The 21,764-nt window shown below is 40.9% G+C and overlaps 1 protein-coding gene across 3 annotated transcripts in view; it reads left to right on the top strand.

Annotated features, from left to right (window-relative positions):
- Nucleotides 1-21,764, top strand: part of MGAT5 (alpha-1,6-mannosylglycoprotein 6-beta-N-acetylglucosaminyltransferase) — a 235,215-nt gene that overhangs the window by 95,741 nt on the left and 117,710 nt on the right. For all 3 annotated transcript variants that reach the window (XM_039494729.1, XM_039494731.1, XM_039494730.1), the window contains exon 3: nt 1,799-1,966. In XM_039494729.1, coding sequence (XP_039350663.1) covers nt 1,799-1,966 — 168 coding nt within the window. The remainder of the gene's footprint in view (nt 1-1,798; nt 1,967-21,764) is intronic.

Below are 21,764 nucleotides of genomic sequence, written 5' to 3'. Positions count from 1 at the left end.
AGAATACCATTTATTTAAATATTTTGGATGTTTTGTACATTTTCAAATATATTTTTAATTACAACACAGTGTACAAAGGGCTAATTTTATATTTATTTTTATAACAAATATTTGCACTGTAAAAAACCAAAGAAATAGTATTTTTCAATTGCCCCATGACAAATACTGTAGTGCAATCTCTTGACCATGAAAGTTGAACTTACAAATGTAGAATTGTGTACAAAAGAAACTGGCATTCAAAAATAAAACAATGTAAAACTGTAGTCTATAAGTCCACTCAGTCCTACTTCTTGTTCGGCCAGTCACTCAGACAAACAAGTTTGTTTACATTTGCAGAAGATAATGCTGTCTGCTTCTTGTTTATAATGCCATCTGAAAGTGAGAGCAGGCATTTGCATGGCACTGTTGTAGCCAGCGTCACAAAATATTTGTTCCAGATGCGCTAAAGATTCATATGTCCCTTCATGCTTCAGCCATCGTTCGAGAGGATATGCGGCCATGCTAATGGTGGGTTCTGCTTGATAACTATCCAAAGCAGTGTGGACTGACGCATGTTCATTTTCATCATCTGAGTCAGATGCCACTAGCAGAAGGTTGATTTTCTTTTTTGGTGGTTTGGATTATGTAATTTCTGCATCGGATTGTTGCTCTTTTAAGATTTCTGAAAGCACGCACCGCATCTCGTCCCTCTCCGATTTTGGATAGCACCTCAGAGTCTTAAACCTTGGGTCAAGTGTTGTATCTATCTGTAGAAATTTAACACTGGTGCCTTATTTGTGTTTTGTCACATCTGCAGTGAAAGTGTTCTTAAAACGAACAGCATGTACTGGGTCATCATCAGAGACTGCTATAACATGAAATATATGGCAGAATGTGGGTAAAACAGAGCAAGAGACATACAATTCTCCCCCAAGGAGTTCAGTCATAAATTTAACTAATGCATTATTTTTTTAATGAACGGCATCAGCATGGAAGTATGTCCTCTGAATGGTGGCCGAAGAATGAAGGAACATATGAATGTTTAGGATATCTGGTACATAAATATCTTGCAATACCATCTATAAAAGTGCCATGCAAACATCTGCTCTCACTTTCAAGTGACATTGTAAATAAGAAGTGGGCAGTATTATCTCCCATAAATGTAGACAAATTTGTTTTAGCGATTGACTGAACAAGAAGTATGACTGAGTGGACTTGTAGGCTCTGAAGTTTTACATTCTTTTGGTTTTGAGTGCAGTTATGTAACAAAAAAATTCTACATTTGTAAGTTGCACTTTCACGGTCAAGAGATTGCACTACTGTACTTGTATGAGGTGAATTGAAAAATACTATTATTTTTACAGTGAAAATATTTATAATAAAAAAATAATATAAAGTGAGCACAGTACAACTTGTATTCTTTGTTTTAATTGAGGTTAATATTTGAAAATGTAGAAAAACATCAAAAATACTTAATAAATTGGTATTCTGTTTAACAGTGCGATTAAAACGGCGATTAATTTTTTTAGTTAATTGCGTGAATTAACTGCGATTAATCGACAACCCTAATATATTTATATGATGAGAGGAGCTCCACAACAAAAATTTCTAAATACAATCTGATTTCTCCAACAATTTTAAGGCTGAGGGGGGACCTGTAATGGTGAAATGGTATCTGGTCACTGCTGGGCTGCAGAGTAGTATTTGCATTAGCTTCTCTTTTTTTCTTTGATCGATAAAAGGTGTCAGTGATGAGTGTCTGATGTGTCGATGTGGTATCCAGTGTGATGTTACATGGTTTATTTTTCATTTCTTATAGATCTAAAGAAAACTCTTGCAGTCTTACTGGATAATATCTTGGAGCGTATTGGCAAGCTAGAGTCCAAGGTGGAGAACCTTGTAATTAATGGCACAGGAGCAAACTCTACCAACAGTACCGCCACTGCTGCTCCCAGCTTAGGAGCAGTTGAAAAGCTCAACGTAGCAGGTAAGTGTGAAAACTGATTAGAATTCCAACCTTATTTTATTGTGTAAAGACACAGTAACACTGATACCCTTTAGCTGAAAGCACTATATGTTATGAGCTCTTCAGAAATAAGATGGCAAAACTGATTAATTGCTTTTCATTTGGGGAACCCAAAAGTAAAATCTAAAACTGCGTCATAAAAAGATGTGAGCTAGTGGTCTCCTTCTAGTGGAGTGGAAAATTAGCTGCTACACAGCTGAAAGAGGCTTGTGAATAGAGAATGGACTAGTTTGAGTGCAGTGATGCAGGCAAGGACTGAAGTATAATAGCAGAACTGGAATGGGGGTCTTGAAAGCCATATTGTTGGATTTGAAACCGTTTAATCCCTCATGCCAATTTAACATATCTTCACAGTATATAGGGACAGGTTTGGGAGAGGAGGCAGTACACTAACATTTTGTCCCAATCTCAAAAAGTTTGATTACTTGGTTTCGTCCATATCTGTCCTTGTGCATTTTGTCTGTCCTCTAACAGATTTTAATGGGGTAGCCAATACCTAGCCAAATAAGCAATAAAGCAGACATTTTAATAACTTTTAATTACACCCCAGCCTCAGCATCAACCAAGATGTAAAAATCTCCTTCCCTCTTATGACCAGTAGTTCCTGTAATTTGACAAGAAAAGCACATACTGCGCAATCCTGTTTGTTAGAATAGATAGTCTTTAGTTTAAATGTGTCATAGATTGAATAAAATGTCATTTGAAAAGTTCTCTTACTAATTTTAGTTTTGTTGAGCTGACATGTTTGTTGACCTCTCTATGTATTTAAGGCATATAGTCCAATGGCAGCAGTGTGTCTCTGGGACCTGTGTATCCACATAGGGCTTGAGTCTTTCAGCAGTCCTGCACTAAATGCTGCACGCACTTGACCCACCAGCCAGAGATTGCTATCCCCAGTTCCCTGTCTGTCTCTGGTGCCGGTGGGCCCAAGCAGGTATCGAGTGCTCTTGTTCGTTTGGGAGTTATTGCTTCCACCCCACAACCAGGTTTTCCAATCCAGGCAGGGGATCATAGCCAGACTGTGCATAGCCATAAGAATGGCCATATTGGGTCAGACCAAAGGTCCATCTAGCCCAGTGTCCTGTCTTCCAACAGTGCCCAATGCCAGATGCCCCAGAACAGGTAATCATCAAGTGATCCATCCTGTTGCCCATTTCCAAAGCTGGTGAGTGGGGGAGAGGGAAGGGCAGGAATTTCAGCAGCCTGAGGCCTTGTCTACACCCAGGTTTTGTACCAGTATAACTATTTCAGATAGGCGTGTGATATTTTTGTACCCCAATAAAATGGTACAACCCTTAGTGCGGATGCAGTGGTATCAGTATAATGTTGCCTTATATTGGTGTAGTTTATTCTCCTTCTCTATGGTAATGGCTATGCTGATATAAGACACCTTTATAGCAATATAACTGTGTCCACACTAGGCGCTATACCGCTTTAATTAAGCCAATATAGTTAAAGCAATACAGTCTTCATGTGTAACCAAGGCCTGAGTTGGGCTGCAGGCAAAGAGGGAGTGAGTGGTTGTGGGTATGCAGAGAACGTGTGCTCAGATACTATGGTAATGTGGGCCATATAATACCTGGATAGATAATTAGGAAAGAAGAACTTAGTCATGGATGGAGAAGGAGTTGAGTGGGACCCTGCTCATATTACTTTGTCTAGTTTCCTGGGAAATTTCACCAGCTTATAATGATGGCTGTTTAAACATGACCCTAAAATCTTAGGTACAGTTAAATAATTTTGACCCTCAGGACCAAATAAAGCTTTCTGGCCAGCTTTGATAATGCTGTCTAATGTAACTCAGTAATGCTCAGCAGTACCAGTTTCTTTCCTGTTATGAAACTGAATTCACAACTAAAAGTAAGATACTGTAACAAGGCACTTTTAGGAGAACGTGGCACTTCCCAGGTTGTTAAATTGTTATGGCCGTCACTTGAGACATACTGCCATTACTCAGTAACACACTTCCTCTTTTGTCTTACTGCTGAAGATAATTGTGTATAGCGTGACAGGAATAATAGTGCTACAGTACCATTTTTATTATTTCTGGGTGTTTACTTTTACATTATAAATTTCTAGATTACTTATTCTTGCCTCTTACTAGGTGCCTGAATCAAAGGTTAAGATGTACCTTGCTCAAATTGGTACTTAAACTTTTCTGACTGACTTGTTGTTGCTCTGCTTTTGGAGGAAAAAACTGAAATAATAAAGAAAAATCACAAGTCAAGATTTTAGTCCTTAAAAGATCCTTACAGTTTGAAGAACAGGAGTACTTGTGGCACCTTAGAGACTAACAAATTTATTTGAGCATAAGCTTTTTGCGGATACAGACTCAGGGTATGGCTACACTTACAAATCTGCAGCGCTGGTAGTTGCAGTGCTGGTCGTCCAGCTGTGCAGGGCCAGCGCTGGTGTGTGGCCACATTTGCAGTATTTGCAGCGCTGTTGGGAGTGATGCATTATGGACAGCTATCCCAGCATTCAAGTGGCAGCAACGGTGCTTTTCAAAAGAGGGGGGTGGGGTGGGGTGTAGTGTGACAGGGAGCGGGCGAGAGAGAGAGTGGATTTTTGGAGCCAACACTGTGTGTTAGCTTCCTGACTTGAAAAATCAGAACATGTTCCCGATCCCTTACCCTTAACTCTTAACTGCAAACAGCCTGCAGCCAACACGACTCCCTTTCTCCCCTCTGCCCCCACTGTTTCTGTCAAGCAAACACTCACTCCCTGCCTGCCTCATTATCTCATTTGATTGTTCACAGATTGATCACAGCAAACAGGAGCTGTGTTTGTAGATAAACAGCTCCGGGATCAACCGAGGGATCAACCGAGCTCCGCTCGGAGTTCACAACAAAACAAAGAGAGGCTGCATAACAAAACAAAGAGAGTAATTTATAAAAGCATTCTGGGATACATCCTTATACCCTGGAGGCCAATCACAGCGCTGGTGTGTGGCCACACTTGATGACCAGCGCTGCAGCACCAGCGCTGGAATCCTTATTCCCCATGCTGAGTGAGGTGACCGGCCAGCGCTGCAGCCAGGGAGTTGCAGCGCTGGAAGTGCCCTGCAGGTGTGGCACTTACTAATTGCAGCGCTGGTGGAGGCTTTCCAGCGCTGCAACTCGCCAGTGTAGCCATACCCTAATACGGCTGCTACTCTGAAACCTTACAGTTTGACCGATTTTCACAGTCCACGTGTTTTTATATTGCCTACCTAGGATGTTTATTATTTTGCTCAAGCAAGGCTCTAAGCACCTTGATGAGAGAAGATTTATTCAAATTGTCAAAGTCAGACTCAGTACTCACAGTTTGTCAGACCACTCTGTTTATTAGCAAAAGCGCTCTGCTAATACGCCCAGAAAATGTGAGCACCATACAAGGCTCAAACCATCTTATTTATACAGATAAAAGGGTGCAAAATTAACAAGATTACAAAGGGAGCAGAACTGATAAGTTTACCTGGGGCTAGACACATATCTCATGTCCTTATTAACTCTCACCAATCTCCTGTTAATGTCCCACCATCAGTTTAAGTGGACCCATTGTTCAATACCTTAATGTTCTTCTTCCTGACAACTTTATCTCAATATTCCTCATTCCTGCTTAAAGGAACATACAGCATTTCTTTAATTCATTCTACTTCTACAATATAATTCATTCTACTTTCACAACATAATTCCTTTTTCCCCCGCATAACATCTTCCTAGTAGCAAGGAAAGAGTTTCCTATGGAGTTCCTTTGAGTAGCTGGCAAAAAGGGACACTGTCTTAAGTTTCTAATGGACTTTGAGCTGTTCTTTTCCTTGTTTGTGCATCCACATTGCCAATGCAAGAATTTACTAACAAATTCTCACCAAGGCAGTATCAAATACAGCATCCTGCTTGGGCAGGAGTCTCATATAGTTTCAGTGCTAATTTTAGTTAAAGGCTTGTGCAAAGGTAGTGGAGGAACTGCACAATTGCCATAAAGCGTGTTCTCCTTTAAATTTTGATTCAATACCAGCCATAGATTTTTAAAGCCAGGGAAGAACACAACAATCATCTAATCTGGCCACCTACATAACCCGGGCCATAAAAAGTAACTCAGCAATTCCTAAAGTGGATGGAGTTATTCTGCCCATTTTCTTCTGGGTTTTGTCCCTTTCACAGTTCTAGCATCTGTAGGCCCAATTTAAAATATATGGATATTTATCAGCAGGCATTCTATGCTAGCTTTCACAACTGCTACATACACTGTATCTGTACAGCTGCTACTAGGGTGAACTTGTTCTGTGGCCAAGAAAAGGACTTCAGTCTCCTTAGGGCTTTCCGTTTTCATTGTCACTAAATTACCTTCTTAAATGTAAAAGTCTGGGCTAAATTCTGCAGTCTTCAGTAGGACCTGGGGAGGGCGTGGGGTGGCGCTTTTGTTTAAGGACCAAATAATTTGTTCTTCTGGTGTCTCCTTAGGTACTTCTAAATTCTCAGGTAGCCTCAGGGCAGTACAGAACAGGTGAGTGGAATAAGGGTGGTGGAGGCTAAAGGCATGTACAGCACTGCAGCTGAAGATGCAGCTGCACCATTGCAGCACGTCTGGTGGAGACGCTCTGTGCTGGCGGGAGAGAATTCTTCCATCAGTATAATAAAACCACCTCTGCGAATGGTAGAAGCTCTATGTTGGTGTAACTTATGTCACCTAAGGGGGTGTTTTATTCACACCCCAAGTGACATATGTTACATAACAAAGGCTATGTCTGTATTACAGTTATGTCAGCATATCTTAAGTTTCAGGGGTATGAGTAAACCGCCTCCTGAGATCTTCTCCAGCCCATGTAGCTTCTGCCGTTCACAGAGGTGATTTTATTAGGCTGACTGACGGGAGAGCTCTCTCCTGCTGGCATAGAATGTCTTCACCAGATGTGCTGCAGCGGCACAGCTGAATTGGTACAGTTGTGCTGCTGTAGCACTGTACATGTAGACATGCCCTTAATCTCATGTTCTTGCAGGTTAAGAGGCCTATTGCCAGCCATTTCAAGCTAGAAGTTGGTTAGGTTGAATGTGAGGGTTTTGGTTTCTTTTCTTTTCTTTTTCTTTCTTTCAACCAGAAATACTAGTCCTTCCAGAAGGCAGTTTCCTAGCTATGATGAAGTTAAGAAGCCATCCAAATGTAGAACCAGCACCATGATAAAAATTAATCGTGATTAATCGCACTGTTAAACAGTAATAGAATACCACTTATTTAAATATTTTTGGATGTTTTCTACATTTTCAAATATATTGATTTCAGTTACAACACAGAATACAAAGTATACAGTGCTCACTTTATATTTATTAATAGATAAATAGTACCTGAGTTATCAACTAGTTTTTGTATGTAAATATTCTAGGACTGTCAAGTGATTAAAAAAATTAATCACAATTAATTGTGCTGTTAATAATAGAATACCATTTATTTAAATATTTTTGGTTGTTGTCTACATTTTCAAATATATTGATGTTAATTACAACACAGTATACAAAGGGCTAATTTTATATTTATTTTTGATAACAAATATTTGCACTGTAAAGAACAAAAAAAAGTATATTTCAGTTCACCTAATACAAGTACTGTAGTGCAATCTCTTTATAGTGAAAGCTGAACTTACAAGTGTAGAATTATGTACAAAAAATAACTGCATTCAGAAATAAAACAATGTAAAACTTTAGAACCTATAAGTTCACTGAGTCCTACTTCAGTCAATCGCTCCGACAAACAAGTTTAGTTACAATTTGCAGGAAGGAGATAATGCTGCCCACATCCTGTTTACAATGTCAACTGAAGGTAAGACCAGGCGTTCGCATGGCACTGTTGTAGTACATCACAAGATATTTACGTGCTAGATGTGCTAAAGATTCATATGTCCCTTCATGCTTCAACCACCATTCCAGAAGACATGCGTCCATGCTGATTGTGGGTTCTGCTCAATAACGATCCAAAGCAGAGTGGACCGACACATGTTCATTTTCATCATCTGAGTCAGATGCCACAAGCAGAAGATTGATTTTCTTTTTTGATGGTTTGGGTTCTGTAGTTTCCTCATCGGAGTGTTGCTCTTTTAAGACATCTGAAAGCATGCTCCACACCTCATCCCTCTCAGATTTTGGAAGGCACCTCAGATTCTTAAACCTTGGGACGAGTGCTGCATCTATCCTTAGAAATCTCACATTGGTGCCTTCTTTGCATTTTATCAAGTCTGCTGTGAAAGTGTTCTTAAAACGAACATGTGCTGGGCCATCATCCGAGACGGCTATAACATGAAATATATGGCAGAATATGGGTAAAACAGAACAGGAGACATACAGTTCTCCCCCAAGGAGTACAGTCACAAATTTAATTGACGCATTATTTTTTTAATGAGCTTCATCAGCATGGAAGCAAGTCCTCTGGAATGGTGGCCAAAGCATGAAGGGGCATATGAATGTTTAGCATATCTGGCAAACAAATATCTTGCAACACCAGTTACAAAAGTGCCATGCGAACGCCTGTTCTCACTTTCAGGTGACATTGTAAACACGACATGGGCAGCAGTATCTTCTGTAAGGGTAAACAAACTTGTTTGTCTTAGCAATTGGCTGAACAAGAAGTAGGATTAGAGCCTACGGGTCCACTCAAAGTTTTACATTCTTTTGTTTTTGAGTGCAGTTATGTGACAAAAAAAAATTTACATTTGTAAGTTACGCTTTCACGATCAAGAGATTGCACTACTGTACTTGTATGAGGTGAATTGAAAAATACAATTTTTTTTCATTTTTACAGTGCAAATGTTTGTAATAAAAATAGCATTACACTAGCACTGTACACTTTGTATTCTGTGTTGTAATACAAATCAGTGTATTTGAAAATGTAGAAACACGTCCAAAAATATTTAATTAATTTCAGCTGGTATTCTATTGTTTAACAGCGTGATTAATTTTTTAATCGCAGTTAATTTTTTTGAATTAATCACGTGAGTTAACTATGATTAATCGACAGCCCTAAATATGTACCCATCAGGTCCAAAAATAAAGAGATATTTCCATTGCTTTCTTTGTAATATATTATCTTTGGAATCTATTTTGGTTATTCAGCTATTTCCATGCTGGGTAATTACAAGACAGTAAACACACGAGGTTTACCATTTTTCTGTTTTATCCACTACAGTGGCTCAGTGATAGCTTTGGACAAACAGTTCATGAAATCCTACTGTTAGAGTAACGAACAAGAACAATGGTAATTTCAACACTTTCAGAATAGACTATTATAGGTATCCCTTGAGACCACATCACCACAATATTTAATTTTTTATTATTATTTTAAAAGTTCTATTTAATATATTAATTTTGATGCTGCTTTTGAGCTCTTGAGGTAGGTTTAATTTCAGCAGACTGAAACATTTATAATTCCAAAAATAATTATAAAATGCTGAATTCACTTTTTTTAATGTTGAGCAATGCAGTAGTCTGCCTTCACTAGTGTGCTATACAGTATGATACCCATTTAGGCTGTCACAGTAAATTAAGACATTAATCCTGAAATCTGACCCATGTAGGTAGATCCCTTCTCTTGTGCAGTGTAATTAATTGAAGTCAGTGGAGCTGCAGGCAGGCATAAGGTCCAGTCACAAAGGAGACTACAATATATAGAATTTACATGTGTTCTTTAATCTATAACAGGGGTCGGCAACCTCTGGCATGTGGCTCACCAGGGTAAGCACCCTGGCAGGCTGGGCCAGTTTATTTATCTGCGTCGGCAGGTTCAGCTGATCGCGGCTCCCACTGGCCGCGGTTTGCCATCCAGGCCAATGGGGGAGGCGGGAAGCCGTGGCCAGCACATCCCTCGCCGCTTCCCACCTGGCAACATGAGAAGGTGCAGGGTTATTTTTGCAGTGGTGTATGTGTATGTATGTAACTATTTAGGGAACACTTTTTTAAAAAATGTAATGCTATTATTTCCTCTTTCTCTAAATAGTTCAGTGCCAAAGTGGAACACTAAAATACTGCATAAATACATGCCATTTGAACACAAAAGAGTAGAAGTTTTTATTTTAAAGTACAAATGCTGATTCTTCATTAAATACATAGGCAAAAGGATTATGCTCTGTGTACAGAAAAGAATCATGTGATATAGGTAGATGATCATGTAATACAAGAAAGGTGAACTAACCCCAAAAGTCAAGCCAGCTAAATTAATCTCCGTTTGTGAAGTTTTCCATCTGTATGGGTTGTCTTACTTTTAGTCATGGACACTTGTATTGATTACATTTGTGGATTGCAGAACTCTCCTCCGTTTACATCAGATTAAGGACATTGATAGTTGGAGCAGAGAGAGTAAAAGTATCTCATATTTGCCAAAGGATTTTAACTGCTTCTGTTTGCCTTGTCATATATAGACAGCTAAACTACCTAGTATAAAAATTAAATGTTTCACATAATTTGTGTGGGTGAACTTTTTCGAAATGAACATCTACAGTATACCTAGGTTTATCCTAGAGTTGTATGTTTATTTCTAGGTTTATCTGAACAGCCATACAACCCTACAGAGAATACATTTTTGAGAAATGCAGCATAATGAATGATAAATTAATATGCTAATTTGTTAATTTTAAAAATCTTTTCATACTTCATGAGATTGTGAGAAACCTATCAGGAAAGACTAGAGGCCATGGATGTATTGAACAAATCCTCATCTTGATAATAAAACAGCAGTTGCCTCAATGGCGTTGTGCCCTGTAAAAGGTAAACAAAATTAATTCAAGCTGCTTGACCCTCTGACAGTCTCTTAAAATCGCCTTCCAATTACCATTCTCTCTGGCTATCCTGTGGTATTCCTCTTTCTGGTTGCTACTTAGGATTAATATCTTCTCTAGTCACTCAGGTGTTCATCAGTGATACACAACTTTCCTCTCTAACTCTTGTTTTCTACATTGCACTAGTAAAATGCTTATGATTTTTGCCATGTCTTGTGGAGACAACAAATACCTGAACTTTCGGAATCCAGCCCCGAGTCAGAGTACAATCAGATTGTGTAAAATATTAGATAATGTGAGCAGTGAAGTTAGAAGATCTGTATCTGAACTCCTCCAAAGTTATTGGGTATTCAGAATTTTGATCCAGGCTGTTCTCTCTTTAAACTCTATTGCTATGTAATGGGTTATATGATCAGGTGGAAGGGACTATGGGTTTCTGGTTATAGTTAAAAAGGAAGCCCTGGCAGAGGGATTCTTAAACAATTCTTGGCTGGTGGAGACTAGTGGGGGTGAAGGTAGCCCCATTAATTATGAGAATTGTTAATGCCTGCTTGAAGGGGAGTGAATTCCTGGAAGTACTTAAATATGCTATAACCCAGTCCTTGCCTCAGAAGTGAGCATTTGACAATAGTCCTCTCACCAGTTACCCCTCTTCCCCTTTCATAGTATATACTCAGTACTGGCTACTGTGACAACACTGGTGATTGATCTCTGTAGGATGATGGATTGCATTTCCAGTCTCTGGCAGACGGAGGGACCTGGAAGAAAGCCAGCTCACATAAACTCATTCCAGATAAGCTGGAGTTGGCACGGGGAAACACTGAGGATTTGACTAGGGCTGTATCTGCACCCTCATTTGAAGGGTATAAGTTCATCAACAGTCAGTGGGTCATAACCTTGACTCTTACTGGATTAATCTGTTTTAATTCTTTAGTGGCAATGGAAATTAAGTTGAATTGTTTAAATGAGTGCATCCTTTCCTCTGAGGTGCAGACCCCACTGTGACGTTCCCCTGATGTTATCTGGACCGGTGATCCACTAGGTCACTCCAGTTCTTGACTCTGGGAGCCAGCTTACCCTGCTCTGCTGTGAGAACCCCTACTCCTGGGCTGTTCACGCATAGCTTCTGGCATGTAAGCTGCTTGAATTGTGCAACCAAAAGACACTAACCAATATCTCCAGTCCCAGACACAACCCTAGGAGCCTCCATCTTGCAGTGTCCAGTTATGCCCGTTGGACGCTGCAAGCTTATACGAGTTGGTCAATTTAACAAAGAAATTGATATGCACCAGGCTTGTTATCCCAAGGGGAGTCTCTGACATGCTTGAAACCAAACGCACTGCTTCAGGTAAAATAAGCAAACAGATTTATTAACTACAAAAGATAGATTTTAAGTGATTATAAGTCAAAGCACAAAAAGTCAGATTTGGTCAAATGAAATAAAAGCAAAACACATTCTAAGCTGATCTTAACACTTTCAGTGTCCTTACAAGCTTAGATGCTTCTCACCACAGGCTGGCTGATTGCCCGTCAGCCAGGCTCTCCCCTTTGATCAGCACTTCAGTCGCTTGGTGGTGGTGTCTGTAGATGGAGGTGGAAGAGAGAGGAAGAGCATGGTAAATGTCTCTCCCTTTTATCATGTTCTTTCTTCCCTCTAGGCTTTGCCCCCACCACCCTTCAGAGTCAGATGAGCATTACCCCATCATAGTCCCAAACTGACCAAAGGAAGGGGGGGTGACTTACTTGAGTCCAACAAATCCTTTGTTACTGCCTAGGCCAGTGTCCGTTGTTCCTGTCGGGGCTGGGTTTGTCCCATACATGCCTTGATGAGGTGTGAACTCTCCTCTGCTCTTGGAGAGTTTTTGCCTGGGCTTGTTTTAAGCCATGAGGACACATTTTCAGCCTCATAACTATATACATGAAATTACAACCTATAACATTACTATAACATTATTGTAACAACAATTACTATGACATCACTATAAAAACAATGCTCAGTGCATCATGAGCCTTCTGAAGACACCTGACATGACAAACTTTGCATTGGATGCCACATAATCATTTTAGAAAGATGAACATGGGGGGTGTAGGGTGTTCTCCGAGGTACAGAACGTCATACCCACCATGTTTGTTTTGCTGTCTTCATCATCTCTAGGTTGGACTGCTGTGTGTTGTACCTGGGCATACTTTTTGAAACCCACATATAGCCTTTGGCTAGTGCAGAATACAGCAGCACACATTTTAGCTATGGTAGTCTGAAAAGACCATATTATATTTGGATGCTGGGCTCTGCATTTTTGTCCTCTTGGTATGGGATTGTAAGCCAGGCTAACAACCTGTCCCTGTAAAAATGCTTTCTTATGGAAACAAACCAGAGATAAAATGAGTCTGTCACAGATTTGCAAATACAGACACCAACAGCGGAGAGCCATGATCTGCTGGATGAAAGACAAGATAGTCAACCAGCAAATCCTCAACTCTATGATGATTGAGAACCAAAGCAACAAGGAAGTGAATCATCTGAACCTTAACTGTGAAGATACCCTGTTTAAGATAAGAATTGGGTGTGGGAACTGTTGGATTCCAGGGTGTATACAAGTGCTCATGTCACACTTCCCCCCCATCTTATTATTAGAACAATCAAAATAAAACTAACGAAGGTAACACCATGAAAGGCAGAAGGTATATATGATACTAGAAAGTTAATAGATCCAGAGTGACGATGCATTTCAAGCTGCAATTTAGCAGTAGATCTGAAGAGTTAAAGATGCTGATGGATGATATAGGAGACAATTGAGAGACAAGGTGGGTGAGGTGGTTATAGGTTTTCTTGGACCAGCTTCTGTTAGTGAGAGACAAGCCTACACAGAGCTCTTCTTCAGGTCTGAAAGCTTGTCTCTTTCACCAATAGAATTTGGTTCAGTAAAAAATATTATCCACTTTCTCTCTCTCTCTTTTTTTTTTTTTATCCTGGGAACAATACTGTTATAGAAGAACAATGGTAATTTTTCAAAGAAGTAAGCGTGGATGCAGCCAGGATTACAAAGGGGGTGAGAAGATCTAAGAAGGAAGAATGTTTCCAACCAAATGTAGGGAGGCTTGTTGAAGAGAGGAAATAATTAAAGAAGAAAATTCAACAAAAATGAGATAGCAGTAAAAGCTATTCTGCAATAGGAATAGGCAGACAAAGACAAGGAAGTTAAGATTGGCTAGAAGAGATAGAGAATGAGCAGAAAATAAAGTGAGAGAAGCTGAGGTCATGTATAAGAGAGGGGATTCTAAAAAGCTTTTTCTAGTATTTAAACAGCTGATAACTACAATTCTTGAACTGTTGTGGTATTGTGAAGGCTTGAGGTGGTACAATTTTAACCACAGAGGAAGGACAGAAAGCCCATTGGATGGAACATTTCCAGGCTGTGCTTAATCAATCAGAACCATTAACACACTGATAGATGGGAAGAAATAGCAGACTTATCTATATCATTAAAGGTAATTGCTTTTGAGGAAGTAACTGAGGCCATAAACCTACAGAAGAGTGTTAACGTACCAGGCTGTGATATAGATGCTGAAATGTTAAAGGCTGGGGAGGAAGTGGTTGTGCATCTGCAGGTTGTGCAGAATGGTTTGGGAAAAGGAGATAACTCTTCTCCAGTCTTCAGTAGGTATCTGCAAAATTCCTGCAAAAGGGGGACCAACTTATTTGTGATAATTGGAGAGGGGTGACACTCATATCTATACCTGGAAAAGTGTTCTGAATTATCATTTTGAATAGGGTGAAAGCTGCTCTTGATAAAGTATTCAAGTATTTCGATGTAGAAGCTTGTGTTCAGACCAGATTTTCCCTTTGGAAGACTTATTGAGAGAGGCTTAAAATACCAGCAGACGATGGTTTAACTTTCTTGATTTTACAAAAGCATATGATAGTGTCCGCAGAGAAGATCTTGAGACACCTTGGAATTCCAACAAGGGTTGTTAATTTGATAAAAGCTGTGTGTGACAAATCTGCATGTGCTGCATCTGGAAAGAGTGGAGTAGTTTAAGATTGTTACATCTCCACTTCTCTTCTGCATTGTCATAGAGTGTGATGAGAAGAGCGACAACTGCTGCCGATGACACTGGTATTGAGCAAGAGATCAGCTGCGAGACTTAGATTTTGCAGATGATCTAGTCATACTGGATGCCAGCTTGGATTAAATAAAAAGACTCTTTATGAGCATACAAGCAGAAGTGGCCAAAGTGGGACTTTGTATCAGTATGCAGAAGATGAAGATCATGGAGATAGGAGCGAATGCTGTTGATGCTGGCAGATGTCTGATTGATGGAGAAGAGTATGCAATAGTTGATGACTTGTCTATACAGTGGAGTTGCATCATACGCGCATTTAACTTACGCGAATTCAACTATATGTGCGCAATGAATGTATGCCCCGGAGTGAGCATGAGATGGGAGACGTGAATCTGCTGTTCCCTCAGTCGGTCTCAGTTCCCACATGCCTCTCATAGTATGAGCATCTCGCCACACTGAGTGTGATTCTAGTGTTTAAAGATACATATTTTTCGTACAATGTGGCCCCTAAACACAAGCCAACTACTTCATCTGGTGTTCAACTGAAGAAACAGCGATTTGTTCCAACGCTCGAGGAAAAACTGTCTGTGTTGGACTTATTGAGAGACAGTATGTCGGTCTTAAATGTGGCGCATAAATATGGCTGCAACGAATCTAGCATCCATGCCATCAAGATTCGAGAGAGAGAAATTCGTCAAGCCGTGGCATCAAGTGCTCCAATAACTCCTAAGGTGACGAGCCAGGTGTGTGATAAGACTTTAGTGAAGACTGAAAAGGCATTAAACTTATGGCTGGAAGACATGAACCGTAAACGTGTGCCTATCGATGGCAACATGTTGCTAGAAAAGGCTCTTAGCCTCTATGCGCTGTGCAAACCTCCCGCCAAAGCCTTCTGATGAGAAGGAATTCAAAGCCAGCCAAGGTTGACTTAACAGTTTTAGGAACTGCTTCAATCTCAAAAATGTGCAGACTACTGGTGAAGCTGCATCTGCCGATGAAGAGGCAGCAAAAGCCTTCCCTGAACAATTAAAGAAAATCATAGAAGAAAAGGGCTATCTTCTGGAACAAGTTCTTAACGCTGATGAGACTGGGCTCTTCTGGAACAAAATGCCCAACCGCACTTACATTTCAAAATCAGAAAGACGAGCCCCTGGCTTCAAAGCAGCTGAAGACCATGTGACTGTGTTGTTTTGTGGCAATGCAGCTGGGCGTTTAGTAAAGCCGGGCTTGCTCTACAGGTCTGCAAATCCCCGTGCCCTAAAAGGCAAGAACAAAAACCTCCTGCTTGTGTTCTGGCAATCAAATAAAAAGGCTTGGGTGACGGCAGCATAATTTCTGGATTGGTTTCACAAGTGTTTCCACGAGGTCAAGCAGTACCTTGAAAAGAAAGGACTTGACTTTAAAGTGTTGCTGATCATAGATAATGCTCCTGGCCACCCTGAGGCACTCTGGTTTGCGCATAATGACGTTGAAGTCGTCTTTCTCCCTCACAATACCATCTCCATCCTCCAACCTCTCAACCAAGGCGTGATTCACTGTTTCAAGGCCATGTACGCAAGGCTTATGTTCTCACGGATACATAGCGCTATGGATGCTGATCCCAATCTTAATGTATCGTGTTGGAAGTCCTTCAACATTGCCGATTGCATCACTTATATTAAACAGGCAATGGATGCAATCAAGCCTGAAACAGTCAATGCTTGTTGGCGAAACCTATGGAAAGACCGTGTGAATGATTTTAAGGGTTTCCCGACCATTGATAAAGAAGTGAAATGCTTTGTTCAGGTGGCCAGGCAAGTGGGTGGTGATGGCTTTGTTGACATCCTTGAGGAAGAAATTGAAGAATTCATTGAGAGCCATAGAGAAACATTGACTAATAAAGAGTTAGAGGAACTATAAAATCGTCTACAGAAAACGAAGGTGATGACAACGAACAGGAAGAGCCAGCAAGTTGGAATCTTCATAAATCCCCGCATAAGATAAGACTCCACTCCATTGGAAATACAGTATCTGTAAATGTCCAGCTCACTAAGGAAGTGAAGGGAAGAATTGGCAAAGCAAGTTGATCATTGTCCTGTTTGTTTGCCAGACATCTGGAAGAGCAAGAAGATAGATCTACAATAAAAAATCAGATTGTACAATGGTATGCTATTTCTATTGTACACCTTAGAAATGTGGCAGGCGGTGAAAATACACAACAGGATGGTGAAGGTGAATGCACTCCACCAGCATTGTTTATGAAGAATCTTAAGAATGCATTGGAGAGATTGTGTCACCAATGTGGAAGTATTGCACTGCACAGGTCAACAGGCAGCTGTGGTGGTGTGATCATGCCCTCAGATTACCCCACGGCAAAAGCACAAGCTACATCTTAGGTTGGCTCTGACTTGGAGGAAAGAGAATGCATGAAGGACAAAGATAAACCTATTGCAAGATGGAAAGGATGTAGTCATCATGGATGAAGTCCAATATTTTGCTGTGGACAGACAGCAGAGGGGAAAAATCGGTTGCCTCATGTGCCACTAGGCACAGGAGATGGTAAAGCTGAAGCTAAGCTCTTCAATTTTCTTCACTCAAAGTACTGCTGCTTATTCTATTTAAAGCCCTAAATGATCTAAGATGCAGGTATCTAAAAGACAGCCTCTTGCCCCATGTGCCATGAGAGCAGTTGTGATTTGTAGCAGTGGTTCTTCCCTCTGTCCTCAGAGTTGGGAGTGACAGGACCCGAAGAAAGACCTTTGTAGTAGCAGGACCTTGGTTTTGGAATTTGCTTCTGCTGAAAATACCAGTTTTAGGTCATGTTGGAAGTCAGCTATTTGGTTTGGCCCCTCCATTCCTGGATGGGAATGATGATTCTCCATAGAAGTTGGTCGCTAGTTGGTAATTCACTGATTCGTGGGTGAAGTTTTGGTGTTGATAGGTTAGGGAGCCACCACTATGATCCCTGTTGGAGGGGAAACATCTTTAATTAAAAAATGCGAAAGTAGCAAAGGTACTGAGGTAATGGACACTTTACAAACTTAAGATTCTGCAATATTGATCAGGGCAGACTGATGAGAACGTGGTAATACTGGTTTTGTTAAATTGCTTGAGAGTGCCGGTTTGAGACAAGAGCGCATAAAAAATCTGAGTTAAGCAGCTGAAGTGCGCTTCAAATGATTACAAAGCAGAACAGTTTCTGGAAACATGTGCCTTGCAATGAATACATCAATAATGACAAGTTGCTTTGGTATACCTTGGCACTCTTCTGGAAAGAGTAGGAGAAACATTTCTGACAGAATAATCAGCATTCCCTCTTGGTGCTGGAGAAGCATCATTTTACACAGAGGCGGGAATTGGGTTTGGTTAAAATGTTCCCCTCCTTGGTCCTTTTATAGGCTTAGTACTACACTAGGAAGGTGGTGAAGCACTGGAATGGGTTACCTAGGGAGGTGGTGGAATCTCCTTCCTTAGAGGTTTTTAACGCCCGGCTTGACGAAGCCCTGGCTGGGATGATTTAGTTGGTGTTGGTCCTACTTTGAGCAGGGGATTGGACTAGATGACCTCCTGAGGTCTCTTCCAACCCTCATATTCTCTGATTCTGTGATACAGACTACTTCAGGTGTCACCAAGCAATAATTTCATTAGGCCAATGGGATCCCCAAACCGCCAAGACTCATCCTAATCTTAGTGTAAGTAATTATTTTTTCTTTCTGTTTTTGATCAGCATTTTACAGGAAATAAAACGGTCACTGAGTAAATTCGCTCTTAAGAAACCACTTTTCTGTCAAGTTTGTGTAAAAACAGGAAAAATATGAATGATTTCTGTAATAAACATTTCCTCACCAGGTATATTTCATATCCTCTTGGTCAAAAGGTGTTGAAACAACTACAATGGGGTATGAGGATGGGAAGTGGGTTGGGTTGATTTTTAAAGACCCGAAACCATTCTTTGGTGCTTTGGACGCAATGGATTTCAGGAGTAGAGAATCCAACTATGAGATTGTTTTGTTTTTTTTCCACCTGCCTAAAAAGCTAGAAATTGAACCATAAGCTCTCTTTGCCTCCAGATATCTCTGAAAAACCTCAGTGTTCTAATACTAGCAGCTTTTCAATTCTTCTTCTCCAGAACTCCAATTTTCCTGTGAAGGAATGAATCATCTCTTGCAAGGATGCTCATGGAAAGTGTCTGCTAGTTTTTGTTCGCAAATCAGTAGACTTTTTTTTCCAAGCATCTACTTGACCTTTTCCCTGTCCATTCATTCTCCCTCTTGCTCTCTGAGTTTAACAAGTATTATAGCCATTTTTACAATAAATATATCAAATTTGCCCACAGATCCCTGAATAGAAGAAATACTGACCCAAATGATACCTGGGGGGTAGCAACAAGAACAGACCAGAGTATGAGAATAAGAAAAAAAAAAGTTGTGTTCTGCACTTCCAAGGGCAATCATGATAGGGTACCTCAATGTAAATGATAACTTTCTTACTGTTTCATTAGGCCTCTGTGAAGAATAGCTTTTCTTTAGACTGTTTAAGCAGGAGAGGAAGGGAATTTAAACTGCTGCAGCATCTTCATCCATTGTTAGCCTGGAGCGCTACTCCCTTTCCAGTCAAATCTTCTGTCCCTGTGATAGTCACAAGGGTAGCTCATTTGGCAGCTTGATCTTTTCAAACAACCATGGTTTTGTAATGTCTCACTGACACAGATGCATGCTGGTTTTATGAGGCACTCCCCTGTTAGGCCTATGTGATAAAGTAGGACAGTATCTCAGATTGAAGCTATAACTACTCTACCTGTTCACTTGCCTTGGTAGGGAATGAATTTTTAAAAATATTATTTACTGTTGGTAAAGAGAGACAAGTTTTCAAGCTTCCAAAGAGTAGTTCTTCAGGTCTGGTAAACTAACTCAGGGCATTTCTACATGTACTGCGCTGCAGAGGCACAGCTGTACTGCTGCCGCACATCTGGTGAAGACGCTCTGTGCAAATGGAAGACAGCTTTCCTGCTGGCATAATAAAACCACCTCCGCAAACAGCAGAAGCTATGTCAGTGGGAGAAGCTCTTCTGCCAACATAGCGCTGTGCACACGAGTGCTTATGTCGGTGTAGCTTATGTTGCTAAGGGGGGTGATTTATTCTCACCCATGAGTGACATAAATTATGCTGACATAGGCTGTAGTGTAGATAGAGCCTCAGCTAAATGCCTGTGTAGATGCTCTACCATTGACACAGAGCGGTTACACGAGCAACATTACAGCAGCGCAGCTGCATCAGTACTGCTGTAAGTTCACTAGCGTAGACATGGGCCCAGGGTGTCACTGCTACATACAAGGTGGAACAGATTGTTTAGCATAAGTAGTTAACACATTTCAAGGGATCATTCAAGGTGAGGTGGCCCATTAATACCCCTCCAGTCATAGGGAGGAAAGGAAAGGGAGGGAGCAGAGAAAGCAGATGGAGGGAGGGGTGGTGGTTGTTAGTGGGTTATAGATTGTTGTAATAAGCCATAAATCAAGTGTCTCTATTCAGTCCATGATTTTAGTGTCTAGCAAAGTTATGAATTTAAGCTTCCAGGTTTGTCTTTTAAAAGTGTTGTACAGGTTTGCTTTGGGGATGAGGCCTGATAGTTCATACATAGAGTGATTGCTTTGTAAAAAAAGTGTTCACCCAGAGGTGATATGGTATTTTTGTCTTCTATCATTTTCCTGCCTGAGTTCATCTGAGAGCATAGTGATTATCTGTCTGGTTTCACCCACAGAGTTGCTCTTGGCATTTAGGCATGTGTAGGACCCATGGATCTTGAAAAGGTGTGGTATATGTGAAGGGAGGGGGGCGTGTCTGGTGCCGCTTTGAGTTTTGGTCTGGTGCCGCTTTGGTGCGTCCTGGTCTGTGGGTTAGGGGGGTTGTTTTGAGGGCAAGAGAAAGGGTTCAGGAAAGATTTCTTTCAGGATGCAGTCCCCACTGAGTATTGGTTGTAGTTGTTTGATACCCCATATGGGTTCCAGTGTGGGGTGGTAGGTGACAACTAGGGGCGGTGCAGTCAGAGGGGGTTTTATTTCTGTATTGAAGCAGGTTCTCTCAGGATATTTGGGTGGCCCATTCCATAATGCAATCTACTTCTCTGGTGGAGCATCTTTGTTTGGTAAAGGTGGTTTTGAGTGTGTATTCCAGACTTTGTCCTTGGAGCACGTTCTGTGATATCTGAGTGCCTGGCTGTAGATAACAGATTTCTTGGTGCTTTGGAGTGGTTACTGGATCTATGAAGATAGATGTGATGACCCGTGGGTTTCTTGTATCTAGATGTCTATAGGGTTTCAGGCATTTCATTCAGTTATTTTGTACCTGTATACTAAAGCACCCCCGGCTGTAATTCTTCAAAGTACTACAGAACAAGAATGATGTTAAAGTGTGTGTGTGTGTGTGTGTGTACACACGTGCCAAATGGCAATTGTTAAATAATGTTGCCAGTTTTAGATCTTAGTTTGTCATTTATAAAACAAAACCCTAGATAGACCAAGGACATTGTTAATATTGTGCCTGCCATGTGAGCCCAATGCAGACTACATTTTTTACCACAGATGTAATTACCTAATGTGTTAGGCAATACAACTTCTATTCCTGAGAGCATTCTGCGCCAAAAAATTAAAAATTCTGCAAGTTTTATTTGTCAATAAATAAATGCAGAGCCTCCCAACATGACTGTGGGGAGCACAGGCCACTGGCTTGCTGAAGGTGGGAGATCACCCTGCAGCTCCTCTGCCCACAGGACATGGACTTGGCAGTGAGGCTGCACCCAACCATGACACAGCACCAGACCTGCATCTGCCCCAGAGACAACCTGTGGCCCTGCCCCTCTGTGCCAGGCACGTCAGGTGTGGAGTAGACAGGCTCAACCAGGCAGGATGCAAGTGTGGAGGGGCTCAGTGTGGGGTGAGAGGATTTGGGGTGGGATAATCTGGGTGCAGGAGGAGG

The sequence above is a fragment of the Mauremys reevesii genome, linkage group 11, assembly GCF_016161935.1.
Source record: "Mauremys reevesii isolate NIE-2019 linkage group 11, ASM1616193v1, whole genome shotgun sequence".
NCBI lineage: Eukaryota > Metazoa > Chordata > Testudines > Geoemydidae > Mauremys > Mauremys reevesii.
This window is presented reverse-complemented; position numbering and strand designations above follow the sequence as displayed.